Source organism: Cryptotermes secundus, unplaced genomic scaffold (assembly GCF_002891405.2).
Source record: "Cryptotermes secundus unplaced genomic scaffold, Csec_1.0 scaffold1116, whole genome shotgun sequence".
Taxonomy (NCBI): domain Eukaryota; kingdom Metazoa; phylum Arthropoda; class Insecta; order Blattodea; family Kalotermitidae; genus Cryptotermes; species Cryptotermes secundus.
The window spans coordinates 25,965-46,154 of NW_019738890.1; the positions used below are offsets into that span (position 1 = coordinate 25,965).

Sequence of the window (20,190 nt, forward strand, 5' to 3'; positions counted from 1 at the left end):
CAGCTTAAAGTCCCTCCCGGAGGACTTGTTCCCTGAATTTTTCCGCCCTTAAAAATTCGACGACCTCCGCCGGGTATTTGAACCCGCGTACTACGAGTCATGAGGTGGGAACGTTACCTCTAGACTACGGAGGTTGCTTAGTGCGCATGTAAAGGTGAACTGTAAAGTGTGTAGAATAGCGATAGCGCTATGTTGCCTGTAGTCCCGAGTTGTGAATGTATAAGGTGCAATAAATTCAATAGTCCAATATAAAGCCCGCCTTATAAGTCACCCTCACACACTGACAATATTCTGGCTGCATTTCTCACATCTCGCATTTGCGGCACTATTCCTACCCAATTCAACCTTCTCAGTCTATGTTAATAACATTTTGTTAAGAGACGCCATTTTCTCCACCCTCCTGTTATTTCTTCCCTCCTTGGTCCAGTCGTAGATGAGATTTGAATGAGATTTTGATAGTCAAGGAAGGAGGGTTCGGCTGAAGATTTATTTTGATTACGAGTGACTGTACAAGGAGTGATCAATAAACCCAAATTAGCAATCCAAACTTCGTCTTATAAGTCACCCATAAAGACGCTCCGAAGGAGATAAGCTCTAACGAAAAGATATCAGTCAACAGTACCGTAAGTGAAGAACGTGTAGAAACCATGACGATTGCCTGCTGTATGCGTACTTCAGAAAATTTTAGTTCTCCAATATTCGCCTTTCCTCTGTGTGGGATAAAGCCAGAACTTCCTGATTGAGCTTCGCCATCGTCTGTCGCTACTGTGTCTGGTGAAGTTTCGTAATGTTCCAGCTCTTCCTGCACTAACCACCACATTTTCAAGATAATGTGTGGGGTTGGGCGGAAGAACCTTGCGCCGTACACTTCTGTCTCTGCAGTCAATTTCTGGAGGAAATCTCGTACTTACACGTTGTCCTTCCCACTTCGCAGTAGTTACAAAGCCCAGCTCCTGGACATGTCTTTCTTTCGGTCCCTCAGGACTATCATTCTTCTGGGTGTGATAATTAGATGTCCAATTGTCGAATGGATTTGAATTGTGAGACGAGTTTTAGTTTTATACAGGCCGGCTGGGGCCGGATGGAAATCCATATAAAGTTATAGTCGAAGAAGGCACGAGACCGGATAAGATAGATAGACAGGTACGGAAGGATAATATTGTGGAGTATTTGCGCCATGAAAGAACGGCTGAACCATATAAACAGCCGTTGTTAAGTAATATACGCAGGCAACAATAGAACAACGGAGTTATGCAACCCGTTTCCAAATAACGGCTCTGTAAACACACTCCCGCGTAGGCGGCAACGTCACACATAAATACAGCAGTAGTGTTTATGTCCGTGTAGCTTGCGCATGCGCAATGAAGTCACACCCCAACAGTGCTTAGCTACCATGTGACTTGTGTTTTCTGTGTGGTTTGCAGAAGAAGTTGTTTCCTGCGTTATCCGTGCCGTGGCTATATAACGCGAGTCCGCTTGCAGCTGAGAGGAGCTTTTACTTGAGTTTCGAGGTTCCAAGGTGATTGAACAAGAAATGGCAAGAAGACTTCATAGTGATTTGAAGTGCTGGTTTCTGTGTTGAGATCCGTTGCTAGGAGACGACTAACGAAGACAGAGAATCCTAGTGCATGTGCAATGGTTAACTGGAAAGCGTGTAAATCAGCGATAGCGCTGCATTTAAGTGCGATTAAGGGAACTGGTAACCGAAGTGCCAATAAATCAAATCATCCGGTCTAGAACTCGCTATTTTCGTCACGCGTAACCCCTTACATGTGACATTTTGGTGTCAGAAGTTGGCGGTTCGGATCGTATTGTATGCATCAGCAGTAATTGGATCGGAGTGATCGAAATATCGGATCTCAGATTGCGGGCACTACGTCAGTTGCCTCAAGAGAAAACGCCTGATATAAATTAGGGATATGCCGGGACATCGAATAACCTAGAAGTTGAAGAAAGTCGTCTTCTGGGTTTAGGCGCCGTGTATTCTTCGTTTTGGCCGTTGCAGAGAGCAGTAGCTACTGCTCTCTGAATTCCAAGCCATTCAACTGCTCTGAAGATGGAGGCGATACATTCCTCCGAAACGTCGGCCAAAACGAAGAATACACGGCGCCTAAACCCAGAAGACGACTTTCTTCATAGTCATCGCCGTGAAAACCTCAAAACTTACAACCTAGAAGTTCTTCGTTGTTTTCTTCAGTTCCTCACGGAAAATGCCGGGATAATACGTATGTCAAATTAGGTCACTACCACTGTTTCCTTCCGCATCCTTTACAATTCATTGTTCATTAGTCATTCTATCATTCTACGCTACATATTTTGAGATATCACCAGCGTCACTGATTCAATGAACACGCAAATAAATAAAATAAAACGAGGGAAATTTGCCTGACTGAATGACTATCAGCTTCTCAAGAGATTCTTTGCTTCATGAAGTAAGTTATTTAGACGCGGGAAACGCGTGCTCTGTTCATATTCTTTGCAAATTGCCTTGAAGTCAGTAAAACATCCCTGTTCTCATTATTATCTCTTTCTGTCTTGTATTTCCCACGCCCAAAAAGTAAGAGGGTTGCACTCTTATGTTGTAAAACTGAAATTCCCACTCGTAAACACGTGAGAGAAGCCAACAATGCAAAGTTGGGTGCACTACACACAAATGTAACGTAATGCCATTCGCATCAGCACAGAAGGAGAATAAAGAAGGCGGTCGGCTTTTCGGGTGCCTGCAGACCGTCGGCTTTGGGAGAGCGGAGAAGCAGTTCGTGCGATAACGCGCTTTGTTTTCCAGTTTGCCACCCAAATGGGAAGTCCGTGTAATTTGGACCATTTAACACTGAATGCATATATCCTTCCCTCACCCCAAAAGTATAATAAGTAGAAGTATTATTCTGCCTGACAAATGGTGTGCAGTATAGGTTATTTTGACACAAGTAATTTTATTAATTTATGAAATCATATTTTTAAAAAGTGTTGCAGAAAGAACATTTGAATCTAGTAATTTGGATCAGATGCGTGTAACATGAAACAATGTGTCGTATAATTTGGACATGTTAAATGAAACACATTTGATTATATTTTCTGTTGTTATTCTTTATGAACTGTAACTGTACAATTATTAGATACAAATTTTCAAATATCAAATGAAATCAAGGCTACAAATAATTGCAGCAAACGTACATGAATTTGGCACAGAATTTAGCTGTCATAGAGCTGTTATATCATCGTTACTTGGCCTCAATCCATATTGTGCAAGCAATGGAAAAAGGAATAAAATAATAGGCTAAAAACAACGGGCTGAAAAATAGGCAATATGTATTCGTATACATGATGAACACCAACCACAAGCCACTTATTCGTGTGCAAATGAATCACAGAAATCAGTAATCACATGCCACTTCTCACAACTTCTCGACTTCTCACAACCCTATGGGCCTTCACTGCCTGTTACAGGGATAGCTTTACCTTTTAACTTTTACCAAGAGTAACACCAACTGAAGGCCGCGCCATAACTCAAGCGGTTAGTCGCTGGCTTCCCATCGCGGCGGCCAGGGTTCGATCCCGGGTCTGGTCAAGTGGGATTTGTGGTGGACAAAGGGGCGCTGGGGCAGGTTTTCTCCGAGTACTTCGGTTTCCCCTGCCAATCTTCATTCCACCAATTGCTCCACAATCACCCTCATCTATCATCTGGGGCTAGTACAAAAGGCCAGAAGTGGCCGCAGTACAAGGGACTTAGTCCCACCCCACTAGCAATAAAAAAGACACCAACTGAAATCTCAAGGGAACGAAGTGGTTTGGAGACTTTACGGCGCCTTATCAGTAGGCTACACTTCAAATTGTGAGTCATTTTAGAAATAACCCAATTAGGCCAGGATAATCCCATCCATGACAAACAAACACACAGAGGCAAGTGCTCTACTGGTAGGTACACGTCTTTGTAAGCTGAAGTGTTTGAACTTATATTACACCGCACGCAGCACACAATAGTCAGGTTGAATCACTCACAGACTCCTATGACAGCATTCAGGCGGCCATTAACAGAGGTCATTCCAGAGGATCCAGCACGCACTGGACTGACACTCCCCTGAACACTGCCAGCGCAGCGGGCGACTTGGGCATATGGAAAACAGCATACTGTCAATACATTCTATTGCTCTGCTTCCCTGAAGATGGTTAGCAAGTTCTTCCGAAACGTCGGTGAACTTATTCGGAACTAACATGGTGTTACATCCCACAACAGAGAAGTGTTCATAGTGACCAATGCGAAAACCTTAAAAGCGAACACAAGTAATTTCTGTCGTGGAATTCGAAGATTTACTGCTGCGATAACAAATTCTCGCCCTGAACACTGTTCCGATATTTTATAATAATAAATATGTCTTCCTCTTATTCTTCTTTTCCTTCAAGCAGTAAGCATATTGGCCTACTGCGTCTCATAACTGAACTGACCATCTCTTCCGAGATCTGCCAATATTTCTTCTTCCTAATCTTCTGCGCTGTAGGATATATTTACTTGTACGTATTCTATGTTCTCCCACTCTCCATGTCGTCCAGACCGGCCCTGGGGCCCACTCAACCTCCTATCCAACGGGTACGTGGGGCTCTTTCCCCGGCAGTAAAGCGGCCGGAGCGTGATGCTGAACACTCGCCTCCAGCTAGTGCCGAGGTAAAGAAAATGTGGATCCACACATCCACTCTCCCATACGTTTTTATGGCGTAATGCTTAATTAGTTAAGCGCGGGGACTTTACCTTTTACGCTCTCAAATTCTTTGTACTGTACGTGGTAAGAAGTAGGGTAAAGTTGTCCGTATGCCTAAATTAATTAAGCAATAAAGCACTACGCCATGAAGACGTATATGTAAGTGGAAGTATAGCTCCACCATTCTTGGCCTTGGCATTAGGAGGAGGTGAGAGATCTGCTTCCAGCAACGGCCGCTTTAATCCAGGAGGAAGAGCCCCGGTACCCACTGGATAGGAGGCTGGGTGGGCCCCAGAGACGGTCTGGAAGCTGTGGAAAAGAGGTAACTTTCTCAAATATAATAAAAACTTCAAGATATATACAGAGTACAAATACCTGGACACATTAGTTCCCATAAAAACATCACAGAAGTCAAGTCTTCAGAGAGTGACATATTACAAGGGCTGCCATCAACTTCAAACGCATCATCATAGCATTAAGGCCAAATACAAACGCTTCTGCGACCTGTCATCACATATGGCAGCGAATTTAGAGATTTCAGTACAAGTAATAAAATCGAATTAAGAATAAGTGGATGAAGGTTCCTCCGAAGAGTGCATTAAAATGGTTCACGGTGAATCACACAGAGTTCTGAACCATGAAATCTGGTTTAACCTATTAATTCAATAATCATCTATTAAAGCTATCCCTGTAACAGACCGCGGAGGCCCACACGGTTGTGGGGCGTTGAGGTTCCCACATTTTCTAAACAATTGGCTCACAGATGGAGGTGAGGTTGTCAGCCTTACGAACCGGCCACCCTTTACGACCCGGGAAGATTTCTGGTACTAATTTCTGTTAGAGGCTGAGTCGACCCCAGGTCCACAGTGCGACTGGAAGGTTTAGGTCAACTGAGAAATCCAATGAGCTCATCGGCAATCGAACCCGCGTCCTTCTCGCTTGCAGTATAGTGCCTCAACCAACTACGCTACCGCGTAACTCATATTAATCTACTTTTTAATTTAAATTAAACATATGTCTCTAATGTCCTTTTTTTTACTCTCTCAGTTTTCTTTTCACTTCACCAAATTCATAAAGTATCTTCCTCCTGATGCGCGCTCCTGTGCCCTGGGTGCAGAATTGCGCCAAGTACATCTGAAAGTTGTGTCTGCCAGAGGTGGAGTTATCTGGCGCGAACAATGGCTTAGTACGATAATACAGGACAACAAATTGTCACTTATTTCTGTAAGACGTTTGAAATATAGAGTAAGCTGATCACAAAAGTAACAGTAAAAATGCTGGAACGGGCACAGCAGTTTTTATATTCTTTTTTTTTTTTGCAGGCAAAACATACCAACGTGCATTGTGCTTATTTTTCATTTTAAAATAGAATTATTATGACAATGAAAATAAATTTATATACATAATTCAAACATACATCATCATCATTACTGGCACGACAGCCCTTTGTGAGCCCTGGCCTTCCTCAGGATTGCTCGCCATTCTTCCCCATTCGATGCTACATTCCTACAGTTCTTTACACCCAAAATTCTTATGTCCTGCCACACACATTCTTCCCATCTTAACTTTGGTCTTCCCACTCTCCTATTTCCTTCTGGTTTTGTATTAAGCATTTTCTTGATGGTTCTATTCTCGCTGGCACGTATTAAGTGTCCAGCCCATTCAAGCCTTTTCACCTTTATAAATCCAATAATATTCTGGTTCATTAAATAGTTTGTATAGCTCATGGTTATACCTCTTCCTCCATATTCCATTTCCTTCCACTGGTCCAAAGCTATATCTCAGGATCCTCCTTTCAAATATACTTAACAGTCTTTCATCCGATCCTGACAGTGGCCAGGTCTCAGAGGCATAAGATAGCACTGATCTTATAAGTACTTTATACATCACAGTTTTGGTTTTCCTGGGTATTAGTTGGGATTTAAGGTGTTTCCTAAGGCCATGGAGACATTTATTTGTAGCAAGTGCACGCTTTTTTATTTCATCACTGATGTCATTTTTACTTCTGATCCAAGGTAAGTGAAACTACATACAATTCAAATATTCAAACATACTGTCGCCAGTTTATGGCTCCGTGACTAATAATAACGGCTTTTGGATTGGATGACTGGATTTAGTGACAGCTGTGCTTTTACAATCTCTCTTAATCACAATCAATTGCAATAACTCACAATCAATCTTCAGTGGAACTCTTCTTCCTTGTCTGCCGATGACTCGCACCGTTCTTGTTCTACGACTGACTACTCAAAGTCAAAGTCAAGTCAAAGTTACTTTACGACTGGCGGTTTACTCTAAATCAGTTGTTCCTGAGGTGAAGCCCCTTGAGACTCACTGCCAGACATTTTTTCCAATTGAATCATTGTGGTAATAGATGGGTTTGTCTCTTATGAATACGCTTGGCCTTTCGTCAAGTGTAGATTTCGCATATATACCGTATTTACGCATGTATAGGCCGCACATTTTTTGCAAAAAATTCAAGAGGAAAACTGGGGTGCGGCTTATATTCGAAATATTCGAAATCACCCTTCATTTTAAAAAAATATTCATAATTAGTAATACAGGGTGTTCTACTCCTGAAATAATATTCCAAGAAAATTATTTTTCTATAATTTCTGTCTGAAAATTGTGCTGCGGCCTATACACGCACGCGGCCTATACATGCGTAAATACGGTATATATCAAAGTCAAATTTACTTTACGACTGGCGGTTTACCGCCAATCGGTTCGTCTTAGCATCAGCCCCTTGAGGCCAACGACCAGAGATTTTTTTAAACTGAACTCTTGCGGTATTAGACCTTACGTAACAAACTCTCTCACGAGAAGATGGGTTTCTCTTATGAATATGCTTGGCCTTTCGCACACACACAGCATGTTATTGAAAAGGCTTCCTTTTGCACTACACACAAGTCCTCCGCCAGTATAGGCTTTAGAGATCAGATAATGCATATCTTACGTATCTAATGCTACAACGGCAGCTTAGTCACTTGAAATGTCGTAAGCTCGATCATCGCCAAGTTTAAGACTTTAATATTTTCTATGTCTGGCTTCACCTTGTCCTATGCAGCGAACATGTTCATTTTCATGATTTGTATGACTTCTGTTTGTCGTCTGCGCAATTTGTTACACACGTATAACTGTATACATACGGAGGGTGGAAAGCTGTGTGCGAATCGCGGAGCGGTGTGCACCTTGGAAGACTCCCAATGGTGCGCAGAACCTTGTTTCGCAGGCGCTGCAATTTTAAGAGGTAGGTGCCTGCCGCTAATTACCAGGCGAGACAAGCCAAGTCATTACTCACATATAGCAGAGAGTTAGAGTTACTTTACGACTGACAGTTTACCTGCAATCAGTTCTTCTTAGCGACAAGCCCCTTGAGACCCACGACCAGTTATTCTTCCCCCATCTGAACACTTGCTGTCATTGTCCTTATGTAACATCCTCTCTGACTAGAGGATGGGTCTGTCGATTACAACTGCTCCTGGTCCTTACCAGCGCAGTCATTCTCAGGTTCAAGTACAGCGAGAATTATGAACAAATGTTACTGTCTCATGTTATATTTTAGCGTCCTGCTGCACTGATTCACGTTCATGATGTGTATTTGTACCAACCGTCTTCCAGTGCACACAATTTCACACACACATATCCAGCAACACAACGCACGCAGTCACAAGGGAAGGACACAACACAGGACACAATATACACAAAAATATAGGAAGAGTACTCCCATAGGAGAGGATTGACGTAACTCGCGAATTTGAAGTGCGACGTATAGATGATAAATCTTGAAGAGTTTTTAATATATAAGCTTTATTATTATACATGACATATATACATTTTAATCATTTTATAAAGGAGACATGATGGCATACAGTGTAATGGTTTGACGTAAATAAAATCACACCTGAAGATGGCACATTAGTGCCGAAACATGTAGTGAAGAGAAAAGTGAAATTGTGTGCACTGTAAGACGGTTGGTACAAATACACATCATGAACGTTACTGTCTCAGATTCCAGACTCCCCCAACCTGAAGGACCGGGTCCCTGTTTTTATATCCCCCCAGTCAAAGTCAAAGTCACATTGCGACTGACGGTCGGTCGGTCAGTCAGTCAGTCAGTCAGTCAGTCAGTCAATCTTGGTGTCAAAGTCACATTGCGACTGACGGTCGGTCGGTCGGTCAGTAAGTCAGTCAGTCAATCTTTGTGTCGAGCTCAATCTGGATCGCTAAACATATTCCACGGTACACTTCTGCGGGAATGTGTTTAGCGACCCATTGCCTAAAAATGGGCATGGTGCGGACCGCATAGAAAATACTTCTTGCAATACCTTTCCTATTGTTGCATGCGCGTATTTCGGACGTTGCCTAGAATGGATCTACAGGTCATAATATTTTTATCACTTTGCAGTTGATAGAAATTGCAAGAACATAAGGGAAACATGTGAAAAAGAAGCGCTGTTTTAGCACAAAAGTCAACACACGAAATTGTGCTGGGATGGAAAACTTTTATGTCGAACTCTGAAACCAGACTATCACAATTTGTTTTAAAAGTCATCTGTCCTTTCATGTTACCTCTCCCTTACTGACTAGCGTAACGACGTATAGAGTGATTCTAAATTATTGTCGGGGTTTCCGTCGCCTATACTTTTCAAACCGGAAATAATAATAATAAAAAAAAATGTTCTCGATATACAGAGTGTCCCAGGAGGAATGTGCCAGACTTCGGGAGGCTGATCCTTATGTTAAAGTATGCCAATATAACCCAAAACACCTGTGTCCAAAGTTGAACGGTTACGGAGATAATGGCCAGAGAAGTGTGAAACGTTGACAGGTGTTACACACTTGTTGATTACCAAATACATATTAAAACTGGCAGGAATGTGTGGTTTCTGTAATGTTAATAATGTACGTAACATCAAACTAACTTGTGAGTGACATGAACCTATTAAACTGAATTACAAAAAAACTCGCACGCCATGTCATAGTTGTCGTTAGGGTTCCAAGCACTATACATGACACATGAATGGCAAGCACTGACGTAACATGGCTGACTGAGCATTCTGGTATGCGAGTGTATGCGGCTAGTGTGACTCGTAATCACCACACTCAAGGACAACCATAGATAAGACTTCTCAGCTGGCAGGTACAGTGCATGGAACCGCCAGAAGACCACACTTTTCTCGGGCCATTATCTCCGTAACCGTTCAACTTTGGACATAGATGTTTTGGGTTATATCGGCATACTTTAACATAAGGAACACTCTCCCGAAGTCTGGCACATTCTCCTGGGACACTCTGTATGAAAGCGTAATTCAAATAGTTTATTACATACAGAATCAATGCTACGGACTGCTAAACAATTCAGCATGGGCAACCAGCGGTGTTGTTTCCAGTCTGAAAATTATAGGCCATGGAAACCCCAACAACAATTTAGAATCACATTGTAGTTCCTTATGTGTCCGTCCCCAGATGCGTGGATAAGGCTCACCTGTCTGTGAGGATGACGCTGTTACCCAGGCGTCGGTGGCAATGCCCCCAAATGGGGAGGATGGCTTCAGCAGTAATGTTCACCTCTGAGTACTGCACTTGTCCTCCAGGCGTCGCAGATGTGGACTGCATAGCATATTCACCCTGCAGCTCTATCGGGAAGTAGCATGCGGCCGAGCCTGTAACGAAGTGTCGCACTGCTTTATCCTTCTTTAGGGCTGGAACACACACAGCTACATCGGTCGTACGACGTCCGTACGATTCATGTCGCATCAAGTAATAGAATATAAAGTGTAGTCTTAGCTTTCATACGTGACGATATGCGACATCTACCTATGACAGTCGGAGAGCAAAGAAATGTATTTAGTCGCTCTAGTGTGAAAAGGAGGTCGTGCGGCAAAAAAAAAAAAAATCGTATGACATATTTCTGTACGACCGATGTCGCTGTGTGTGTTCCTTTATACTTTAACATAAGGAACACCCTCCCGAAGTTTGGTCCATTCCTCCTGGGACACCCTGTATATATATTATATATTCCAACTATGAATAAAACATAATATCGTACAATATTTTCGACATGTGGATGACATCCTCATCACATACGACCCAACAGAAACAAACACAGAATAAACATCAGCAGAATTTATTAAACCTCAATAGAATTTAATGAATTATAACATACTACGAAACTCAAATATAGTGGTATTATAGTGTAGCAAAGCCACAACTGAACGCTGACTTTGATTTTTTACTATTTGCTGTGTTGTAACGGTTCATTAAAGAGTTGTTAAAGAAACATTTTACACAATGACTAATATAACAATATCCAAGTGATCATATTCACCTAACATACATCCCTCATAACAGAATACAAAACCAGACACCAACAACCTAAAACTCAAATAGGCCACTTTAAAATGCACAGGAAATTTTAAAACAATCACGAAATATGTAAGAATAACGATAATTAAGGCTATTTCAAGCCAGAATAAACGTGCCACATACATCACAATGAACAAAAGGGGGAGATATCTGGTCAGCCCACAAAGTTATCCTATCTATTTTACATGTATGAGCTATCTTCATCCTTCCAGCTTCACTATGACCCTTGGATCGACTCAGCCTTTAACAGAAATGAGTACCAGGAATCTTCCTGGGGGTAGACGGCGACCGGAGCGTAAGGCTGACAACCTCACCGCCATCTGTGAGCTGATTTTCTATAAAATGTGGAAGCCTCGACGTCTCACAACCCTACGGGCCTCCAAGGCCTTTTACGCAGTGACACTGAGAGAACCCATGAAGACTACTCAGCTTCACACTGTCACTAGAAGTGTTGTGCAGAGAAGGGCGGAAACGCAGACACAGAAAAGTCGCTCTTGTTACATAAAAGACCACGGGCGAATGTTGAATGACTATAATGATTTAGTAGTTACTATAGGATTCTGACGATGGTGTATAACACACTGATATATTGGGTTTCTGGACTTTATCCATCGTTATCTTAAAAACTAGGACGATGGATAAAGTCCAGAAACCCAATATATCAGTGCATAATGATTTAGGCTAAGGTTTTCTTGGGCGTTACATTGCGTATTCTGGTAGACGAAGGAACCTACTGTTTCCATTTTCATGGTAGAAAATGTTTCTGCGAAAGTGGCAATAAGAAGAAAGGTTCTTAAGACACAGTGGTAATACATCCCTGAAGACTACGGTGTAAATTGTAGCCGTTCATCCTAATTTGGTGGGCTATTTTGTATTAATTAAATCTATATCAAGTTAATATCACAAAATTATAAACAGAGATATCCGGCAGATAGCCAACTATTACACGCAGAAGCGATATAGTTCAAGTTTTGCTATGTGGACAGGAAGTAACATCTGGTACATTTCCTGGAATTCTGGCAGTTTCAGCAACGTCGGAAAGTCTTTGCGAATTTGAGAGCTGACAGCTTGGAACAGCTATAACTTAGAAGTGGGAGGGCCGGAACCTCATCTCCTGATCGTAATGCATCAAGTTGCTGTCAACCTTAGGGTCAGGTCAGCAACTGCCAGAATGACATACCAAAGCAACATGATTGGAAATTCACAAATTTAGGGAAACTCCTAGTTTGAAAACTTAACCAATGGCACAGGTTGGAGGAGTGGATTTCTCTTGGAGTCTGTGGTTCGTGGACCTCAGGATTCAGAGAGAGTGCATTCCACCTCGGGGAGTCTTCATTCAACTTTCGGCCAAGTCAGACACAAATTACAACTACATCCCTTCAGTAAAAGTATTATAAGTTAAAATCCAAATAAGTGTTATTAATAGATTCCGTTGTACTCAGTGAGCTGGAGTGAATTAAATAATTACTCGTACTAAGTGCAAAAATCTGAAGTGGTGTATGTGATTGTAGCGTAAGGTTCTTCCTGCCCTGCCTGAGCCAGGGCCGTATAAGACCCCGGCATAAGAACTCTTCTCTACCCATTACAGAGGAGAACCCAGATACTCCCGTCTTTCCCTACCTGCGAGACACCTAATGGTCGTACAGGAAACGAACTCTAGCCTGCCAGCACCAACAACCACAATTCTCCTCCCTTCACACGTAACTTCTCGCCATCCACGAGAAGGAGGAGGGCAGTAACTCCAGTGGAGGTGTCCAGACAGGAGGTGCGGGTGAACCGCAGCGCCGGAAGGAAGGGATACACGCAAAGAACTAATAAGTGACGAAAGCCAGGCAAAAGGTAGTCACAAGTGGTGCCGAAAGTAAAGGGCCCAACAAAGTGAGCGGTGATAAAAGATATTCACCGCCGTGAAAACATCAATGTCTATGAGGTTCTAGTATTGTTTTCACTTGCAATGTATGTAGAACTAGCATTCAGGTTACTTTCTCAAGGATTGTGACGTTCCATTCATTATAACGGTGTTGACACTTTCCACTGTCTGAGGTATATCTGATATACAAAAGGTTTCGAAAGCTAGCTCCTGCCCCATCTTCTAGTATGTTATTACACGGGCAGATTTCTTGTTTCATAAGTTTAGGAAGCCCACCACCATACTGCGTGTCCTGTATTCTGAAGATACCGGTCTGATATCAACCACAGCCAATATTCTCAAGAACAAATAATAATAATAATAATAATAATAATAATAAAGCAACAAAAATAACAAATGGCAGTATAATGACAACCAGTCACCTGACCTTGGAAGTACGGCTAACTTCCGAAACGCTGAGTAGGCTTAAATCAAATATATCAGAGATGACAGGAAATGTCCACCACACGTTGATGTTCTATAAAATTGCCACTCGGATCGGCTTCTTGAGCATGTACGAAGGTGGGATGGCTTCCCACAGCTTGTCATTTATCCAGAAATTTTGCGAATGTCGGTCACGTAGTCACTGTCATAGTGATGACAGCGAGGGAATTAAGAGGAAGGACGAACAGACTTACAAACACGTGAACGGAGAGACTGGACTCCAAACACAGAACAAGCGTCACACGATTTCTTACAAATTTTTCATTACCAATCGGCAAAGAGATATCAGCACATGCACACAACATACCGTAAGCCAATCTGTTTTCAGAAATCGAATAAAAAGGAGCAGAAACTTCATATGAGTGGGAATGTTGTGACAGGCAGATGTTGAGAACCATTTTGCAACAGGCGACTGCGGAAGTAGTACAGTAACAAAATGGAAGACCGTGTAATGATGAAAAATCAGAATCGAAAGTAGTGATCATAAAATTCAGAATGGTGAATGGCATCGTTGATTATGGTGGACACAGAACAATATGTTGTATAAAAATATTTTATTCTCAGTTTCAGCCCCTACAGTGAAGATGTGGAAATTTCAAATGTCATCTCTAATTTGATGTACTTCACAGAAGTGTAATTTGTTTATTGTTCACTGCTGTGCGCTGCCACAGGGGTGCAGCAAGGGGGGTTCGATCAGATTGTACACTGAATAGAACTTTAAAATCATAATTTTATCTGTCTGCTTTCCTACAAATGCTGGAAGGGCCAAATGCCCACAATACGAGCAGACGTAAGTTCTGGGAGGAGAAAGGTGTAACATTAAGAGACATATAACCAAGAATATGAAGATAAACTTAAAATTTTCCTACAAATTTGGCAATTCTCAGAGATTGATTACGACCATTTAAACAGAAAGGAAGATTACTTTTTCGGAGACAGTTCTAATTATTCTGAAAATTGTGATAAACTCGATAATTTATACACATTTTAGAATATTGTGACATGTTGAGCTCTGAATGACGCCCCTCCCCCCCCCNTCACCGAGGGATATCGCGGTTACTAGGCAGCCGTCAACAACTCCGGACAGCGTGGCTAGCAACAAGGGTGCCTATTACGTGGCCGTATTTTCCGATCGAGGCTACATAGGGAGCAGCGAAGGCTATTCACAGTCAGTTGTACTGAGTCAGTCAGTGAGTCCTGGAGCTACCGCCGAGTTAGCCAGCAACTAGTCAGTTGTATTCTGGCATTTGGAGTGTACTAATTGTGATACTGCAGATAGCAGTAACCGTAAATCTGTAATTTGGGTGAGTGTATGAGCGAGTGTGAAATAAAATTCGCTATACAAAATATGGCGTGAAGTTATTTGTCGCGATATACGCCCGATACGCGACAATATTTTGAGAACACACGATTACAAATACAATATTCACACCCGATCAGGGATAACTCAGTAGACACAAATGTAGAGATGGACTGGATGACCAAGGAATTGGGGTTCAATTCTCAACAGGAAATGACTTTTTTCTTCATCAAAGCGGCCCACCTCAGCCTACTATTCGATGGGTGTCTGTCTCCGGGGCGCAAAGCTGATTATACGACATCCGTTCCGATATTTGAACGAGATATCTCTCGAATACGAAATAAGGCATTCAACCTTCGGGTGCGGATTCGGTATTTTCGTAATCCTCGGCACTCTTAACCAAATGAGCCATTTATAAAATTCTTAGTTATGATATTAACGCATTCATCTTCAATTTATCTATCACCTATCAATTTATGACACCTCTATCACAAGGGCGTGTGATAACTGCACCACCCTTTTATTACCTTCATGTCTGCGCCCTTCTTGAATAACTTGTTCACTGCCTGTATTCAGCAGATCAAAGAAGAAACCGACTTTGCTTAGCAAATAGGCGTTATTGTGTTATATTTAGATATTCATAAATTACTTGTTTATTTAGTTGTTCTTGAGAAAGTGGCTAATATTAAATATCTGCTGTGTTTGTGTTGTCCTGCGTAAGGCTAATCCTTGGTCCAAACAATCCTACCAACTGTCTGTAAGATCCACAGATCCAGACTAATTCTGACGGAAAACAGGACAGAGAGCCTAATACGAAAAGAAGACAAAAGAAAGAAAGAAAAATCTTTTCAGAAACATAGATGAGACCAATATAAGGCGCGTGCAAAGGCGTTATAGTCCAAGTTCTGCTTCTTACTTTCATGTTCACTGAATAAATGGCAACTGGGAACGTAGTTAGTTAGTTAGTTAGTTAGTTAGTTATTAGAGAGGGTGGGTTTTCCCATGCACTGAGACCTGTATTGGTCCATTCTGCTTCCCTCTATGATTTCTACCAGTCTCTATATCCTACCGGTACTGGTGCTTATCATCAGTCCCGCCCAGCCAGCGAGACCGGCTCTACTAGCTGAGAGGTATCTTTAATGCTTCCCCCATCTACCAGAGGTATTAGAGACTGCTGTTGGGCGGGAAACGTCCGTTAATTTGGCTCAGTGACCTCCTTTGGAGATCTGAGGTTCTTTTACGTGCCGTAAAGCTACGACACGGGACCCACGGCTTAAAGTCCCTCCCGGAGGACTTGTTCCCTGAATTTTTCCGCCCTTAAAAATTCGACGACCTCCGCCGGGTATTTGAACCCGCATACTACGAATCATGAGGTGGGAACGTTGCCTCTAGACTACGGAGGCAACGTAAGTTTGAGATTCTATTTTATTGTTCTTGTATACAAAGGCGTTTTTTTTTCACTGCGATAGTTCTTGATAGAGATGGTCATATGGAACCCCATTTAGATGTGTAGAGGTGTATCATTCAGTACTGACATAATTTTTACATCTGTTACGTAACTATGCAGAAAATTGTATTCCTTTGCTATAAATCACGTGCATAAAGGGCAACGGAGCATATATTACAATATACGTATCAGCTGTTCTAAACAAATTTCACTGTTCCAGGACAAGGGTACAAGAGAAAGAAACGATGTGTGTAAAAACAGCTAAGAAAATTCGAATAACTTTATGATATGACTAGGGATACTATGAAATAATAACTAATACATGGTGACGTGTATACCTATTGCTAGGCAACGGGTCGGTAAACACATTCCCGCAACACAAGCGAACGCGACAATAGGACATTCATTGCTAGGTAATGGACCAGTAAACACGCATTTTTGACAATAGAAGACTGTGTTTTCGGTGGGATATGTGCCGAGGAGGGCACAGTCGGAAGACAGGAGTACAGAAGAGTAGTCGAGAGAATTTGGTCGAGTTCTGGAGATGGCTGTCGAAGGTGATTGAGAATATTGGTAAGAAAGGAATTAGGCTGTGCAAAGAAGGCTTCGTGTGTGATTTGAAGTTACAGTGAGACTGTGATTAATCCGTTGCCAGGACACGACTAGTGAAGACTGAGAATCCTAGTTCGTGAGGAACGATGAATTGTAAAGTGAGTAGATTACCGACAGCACTGTTTTGCCTGTAGTCTCGAACTGTGTAAATGTATAAGGTGCAATAAATCCAGTTATCCAGTCCAAAACCCCGTCTTATAAGTCACCCCTACGCGTTACAAGACCAACAGATTATCGGAATGATAATCGAAATATCAAATAACATCATTACAAACAAAATTTGTCTAGTTACCAATCTGCACTGAAGCAGAAGTCACAAACACATTCCTCCTTTTCCCATCCGGCACATTCACACCTCATGCACTGAATCTACAGTTCCCCTCAGTGGCCGTCAGGAATCTCAGCATCGCAAAAAATGCAGTTGGCTTAGTTTCTTTTTCCGGAGGTAGCTCTCCAATAGGTAAATTCAGGGACGAAAGAGGGCCCTTCCACACCGTGACGCGGCCTTCATCCGAGTCATTTTCTTCTATTTGTCTATGGTGGGATTTTGGTCAAAGACCCGCAGCGCTGCGACAGGAACCTCGACCTCTGTGACCAGCTGCATGGCATACTCGACCAAGAATATCCTTGTATTTGTCGCAAGTTTCAACAGATCTATTCACAAAACGATCCAGCCATCAGCGCTGCTGATGAAATCTTCCGTCTTCTGCCAGACATTTTCTTATGTAGTGAAACTCTCTAGAATTCCCAAAGAGACGCAGGAGGTCGGTTACATTCTGAGCCTGGAGTTGTAGATGAACTGCAGCCTACTTCTCTAGGTCTCTCTTACTCGGTTCTAGTTGATGATCACTGATTGGAGGAGCAGACGAGCTAATGCTTGATATACTCGTAATGGCTGGAAAGGCAATTATGACTGGATTTCGAGCATATGACACAGCGATCTTCGTCGTGCTACTGTTACGCGCCAACATGTCATTCCCCTGTAAGATCTTTGGACTTTGGACCCTCCAAACTCATCTACGTTAAATACACGATATGACCGAATTGGAGTTCTACTGTAGCCGGCCTCGAAAATTTTAAAAGAACGTATTCACACCCTCGGGAGTAAAACTGCTGGCTCGAGGCTGGGACGTTCCTGTATGTTTCTCAACGGAAAGACTCCTCGTGTGCCGTTTCCAGAAGTGCTCAAACTTTGCACGACTAGCCCTTTCTGTGTCAGTTATGCCACAGGGTGGTTAATATCACTAGCTGGTAGACCAATCTTCGCACGCCATTCCGAGGAAGTTCTATACGATATTTACTTTCCTTCTGTAACAGGCACTGAACTAGCTCTACCTCTAAGGTTAGCGGGAGAGGTCAGTCATAGCTCAGACGGTTAGTCGCCGGCTTCCCACTGTGGCCCCCTAGGTTCGAGTCAAGGTCAGGTCATGCGGGATTTGTGGCTGACGAAGTGGCACTGGAGCAGGTTTTCTCCCAGTACTTCGGTTTCCTCTGCCAATTCTCATTCCACCGTCTACTTCACACTCATCATCCGGGTTAGGCCAGTTAATAGCTGACGTACTAAGTGGAATCAGTCCCACCCTACCCCAAGAAACTAGAACTAAACTAAATAAATATTGGTGGTAAGACTGGCGTCCGACTCAGCATAAACTGTGATCTCACGAAGAGTTGCTGCCGAAACAAAGCAGAGTTTAGCAGCGTCTAATAATTTCCTTTCCAGGCGTGCCCTGATTGTCTTAAATGTGTCCTCTTTGTTCCACTTCTTTCTATGAGTTTTCTGTTTTGGTACTAGTACTGTTAGGGGCAACTCTTTAAAGAAATAATAATTTAAAATATTTCAACTTAATATTACATGTAAGAGGAACCCCTCTCAGAGGGTGATATTACCTGTAGGTTCCACATTACAGGTACCGCCATACTGCAATTTAACAGGCCCACTTGTGTGCAAAACAAATCATGCGTGTACATTTGCTTACGTCTTTCTGGAACTTCAATATTACACAGCGTACAGAGCGTGGCAGTTTAAAAAGGGGTAAAATAAAGCTATCCCTGTAACGGAGTTGTGAGACGTCGAGGCTCCCACATTTTCTAGGCAGTCGGCTCACAGATGGCGGTGATGTTGGTAGCCTTACGTGCCGGTGGCCCTATACCCAAAGAAGATTCCTGGTACTCATTTCTGTTAAAGACTGAGTCGACCGCAGGGCCATAGCGCGGCTGGAAGGATTAGGTAAACTGGAGAATCCAATGACCTCATCGGGAGTCGAACTCGCAACCTTCTGGCTTGTAGCGCAGTGCCTCGACCAATATGGAAGTTAAACAAGTGATATGAAGGTAAACGTCTACCAATCGAAGTTTTAGAAACAGGAGAAATTCACATCTCACAGAACACTTTGCCGCACAGCTACTAAGCTCCCAGCGCACGTGGGATTGCCAAGTGAACTAAAACTTTAACACGGACATTGTCCACTTGACACCATGTCGGTTATAATAACTTAGTGGCAGGTTCCATATTACCACCGGCCTCTCGACGGGGATTCCCCGTCCAAGGAGTCCTATTGAATGTGTAAGGCCCCCTATGCACACACAGTTTGGCCTTCCGATCGACCTTACAGGCAAAACTGTGACAGTTTACCCCCTCCCTTTCCTCCCCATACACGCGCAGATAAACCGGCAGGCTTCATGCCACAATCACGGTCTTCCAGCCTATAATGTTGAGTCACACACGTCACGTGTTACGGACCTGCAGGCAGAACTGACGGACTGACGGGTTTCCCACAGGCCAACAGTCCAAACGATTGGCCGGCCGCACCACACACGTCAGTTTTGCCTTTCAGTCTTCAACTGTGCAGGCCGAACTGGAGGCCAAACTGTGTGTGTATGGGGGCCCTAAGAAGATCAAGAAACTGAAAAAGCGGCGAAGGTCCAACAAAGGGCTGTAGAGCCATAGATGGATATATGCCGAAATACTTCGTGGAAGGTTAATGAAATGCCTGTGGTCTGTCCGCGCGATCCTCAATTTATCAATTCGAACTACTTAAGAAGTAATAATACCGAATTCTGTGCAAAAAACTGTGGAATGTCGGGTTGTAATCCAAGAACAAAAGGACGAAGTAAAGTCGCCGGTCCGTAACAAGACACCTACTACCTTGACTTTGTTCATTTCTTCGTGAACAATTCTCAGGTTCTAGCTCACAAGAAAGGCAAACCTTGTATCGCCATATCTCCATCGCCTTTTCATAATAAAACTGGACGTCTTGTTCCATTACGCATAATCTGTCTCGAAAGAGAAATGCTGTTTCTTCTTTCTCTGTCCCACTTCTCATCTATAATCAGTCCAAGCGAAATGCATTCGCGACGACTTTTAGTATTATCAAGCATGAAGCAATGTTTACTTCACACGTATAGTTACTTCTGCAGC

General features: G+C 42.8%; 1 protein-coding gene across 2 annotated transcripts in view; it reads right to left on the bottom strand.

Annotated features, from left to right (window-relative positions):
• The window catches only part of LOC117282848, a 68,328-nt gene that overhangs the window by 9,450 nt on the left and 38,688 nt on the right, over positions 1-20,190 (bottom strand). For both annotated transcript variants that reach the window (XM_033754207.1, XM_033754206.1), the window contains exon 2: positions 10,180-10,357. In XM_033754207.1, the coding sequence (XP_033610098.1) occupies positions 10,180-10,357 (178 nt within the window). The remainder of the gene's footprint in view (positions 1-10,179; positions 10,358-20,190) is intronic.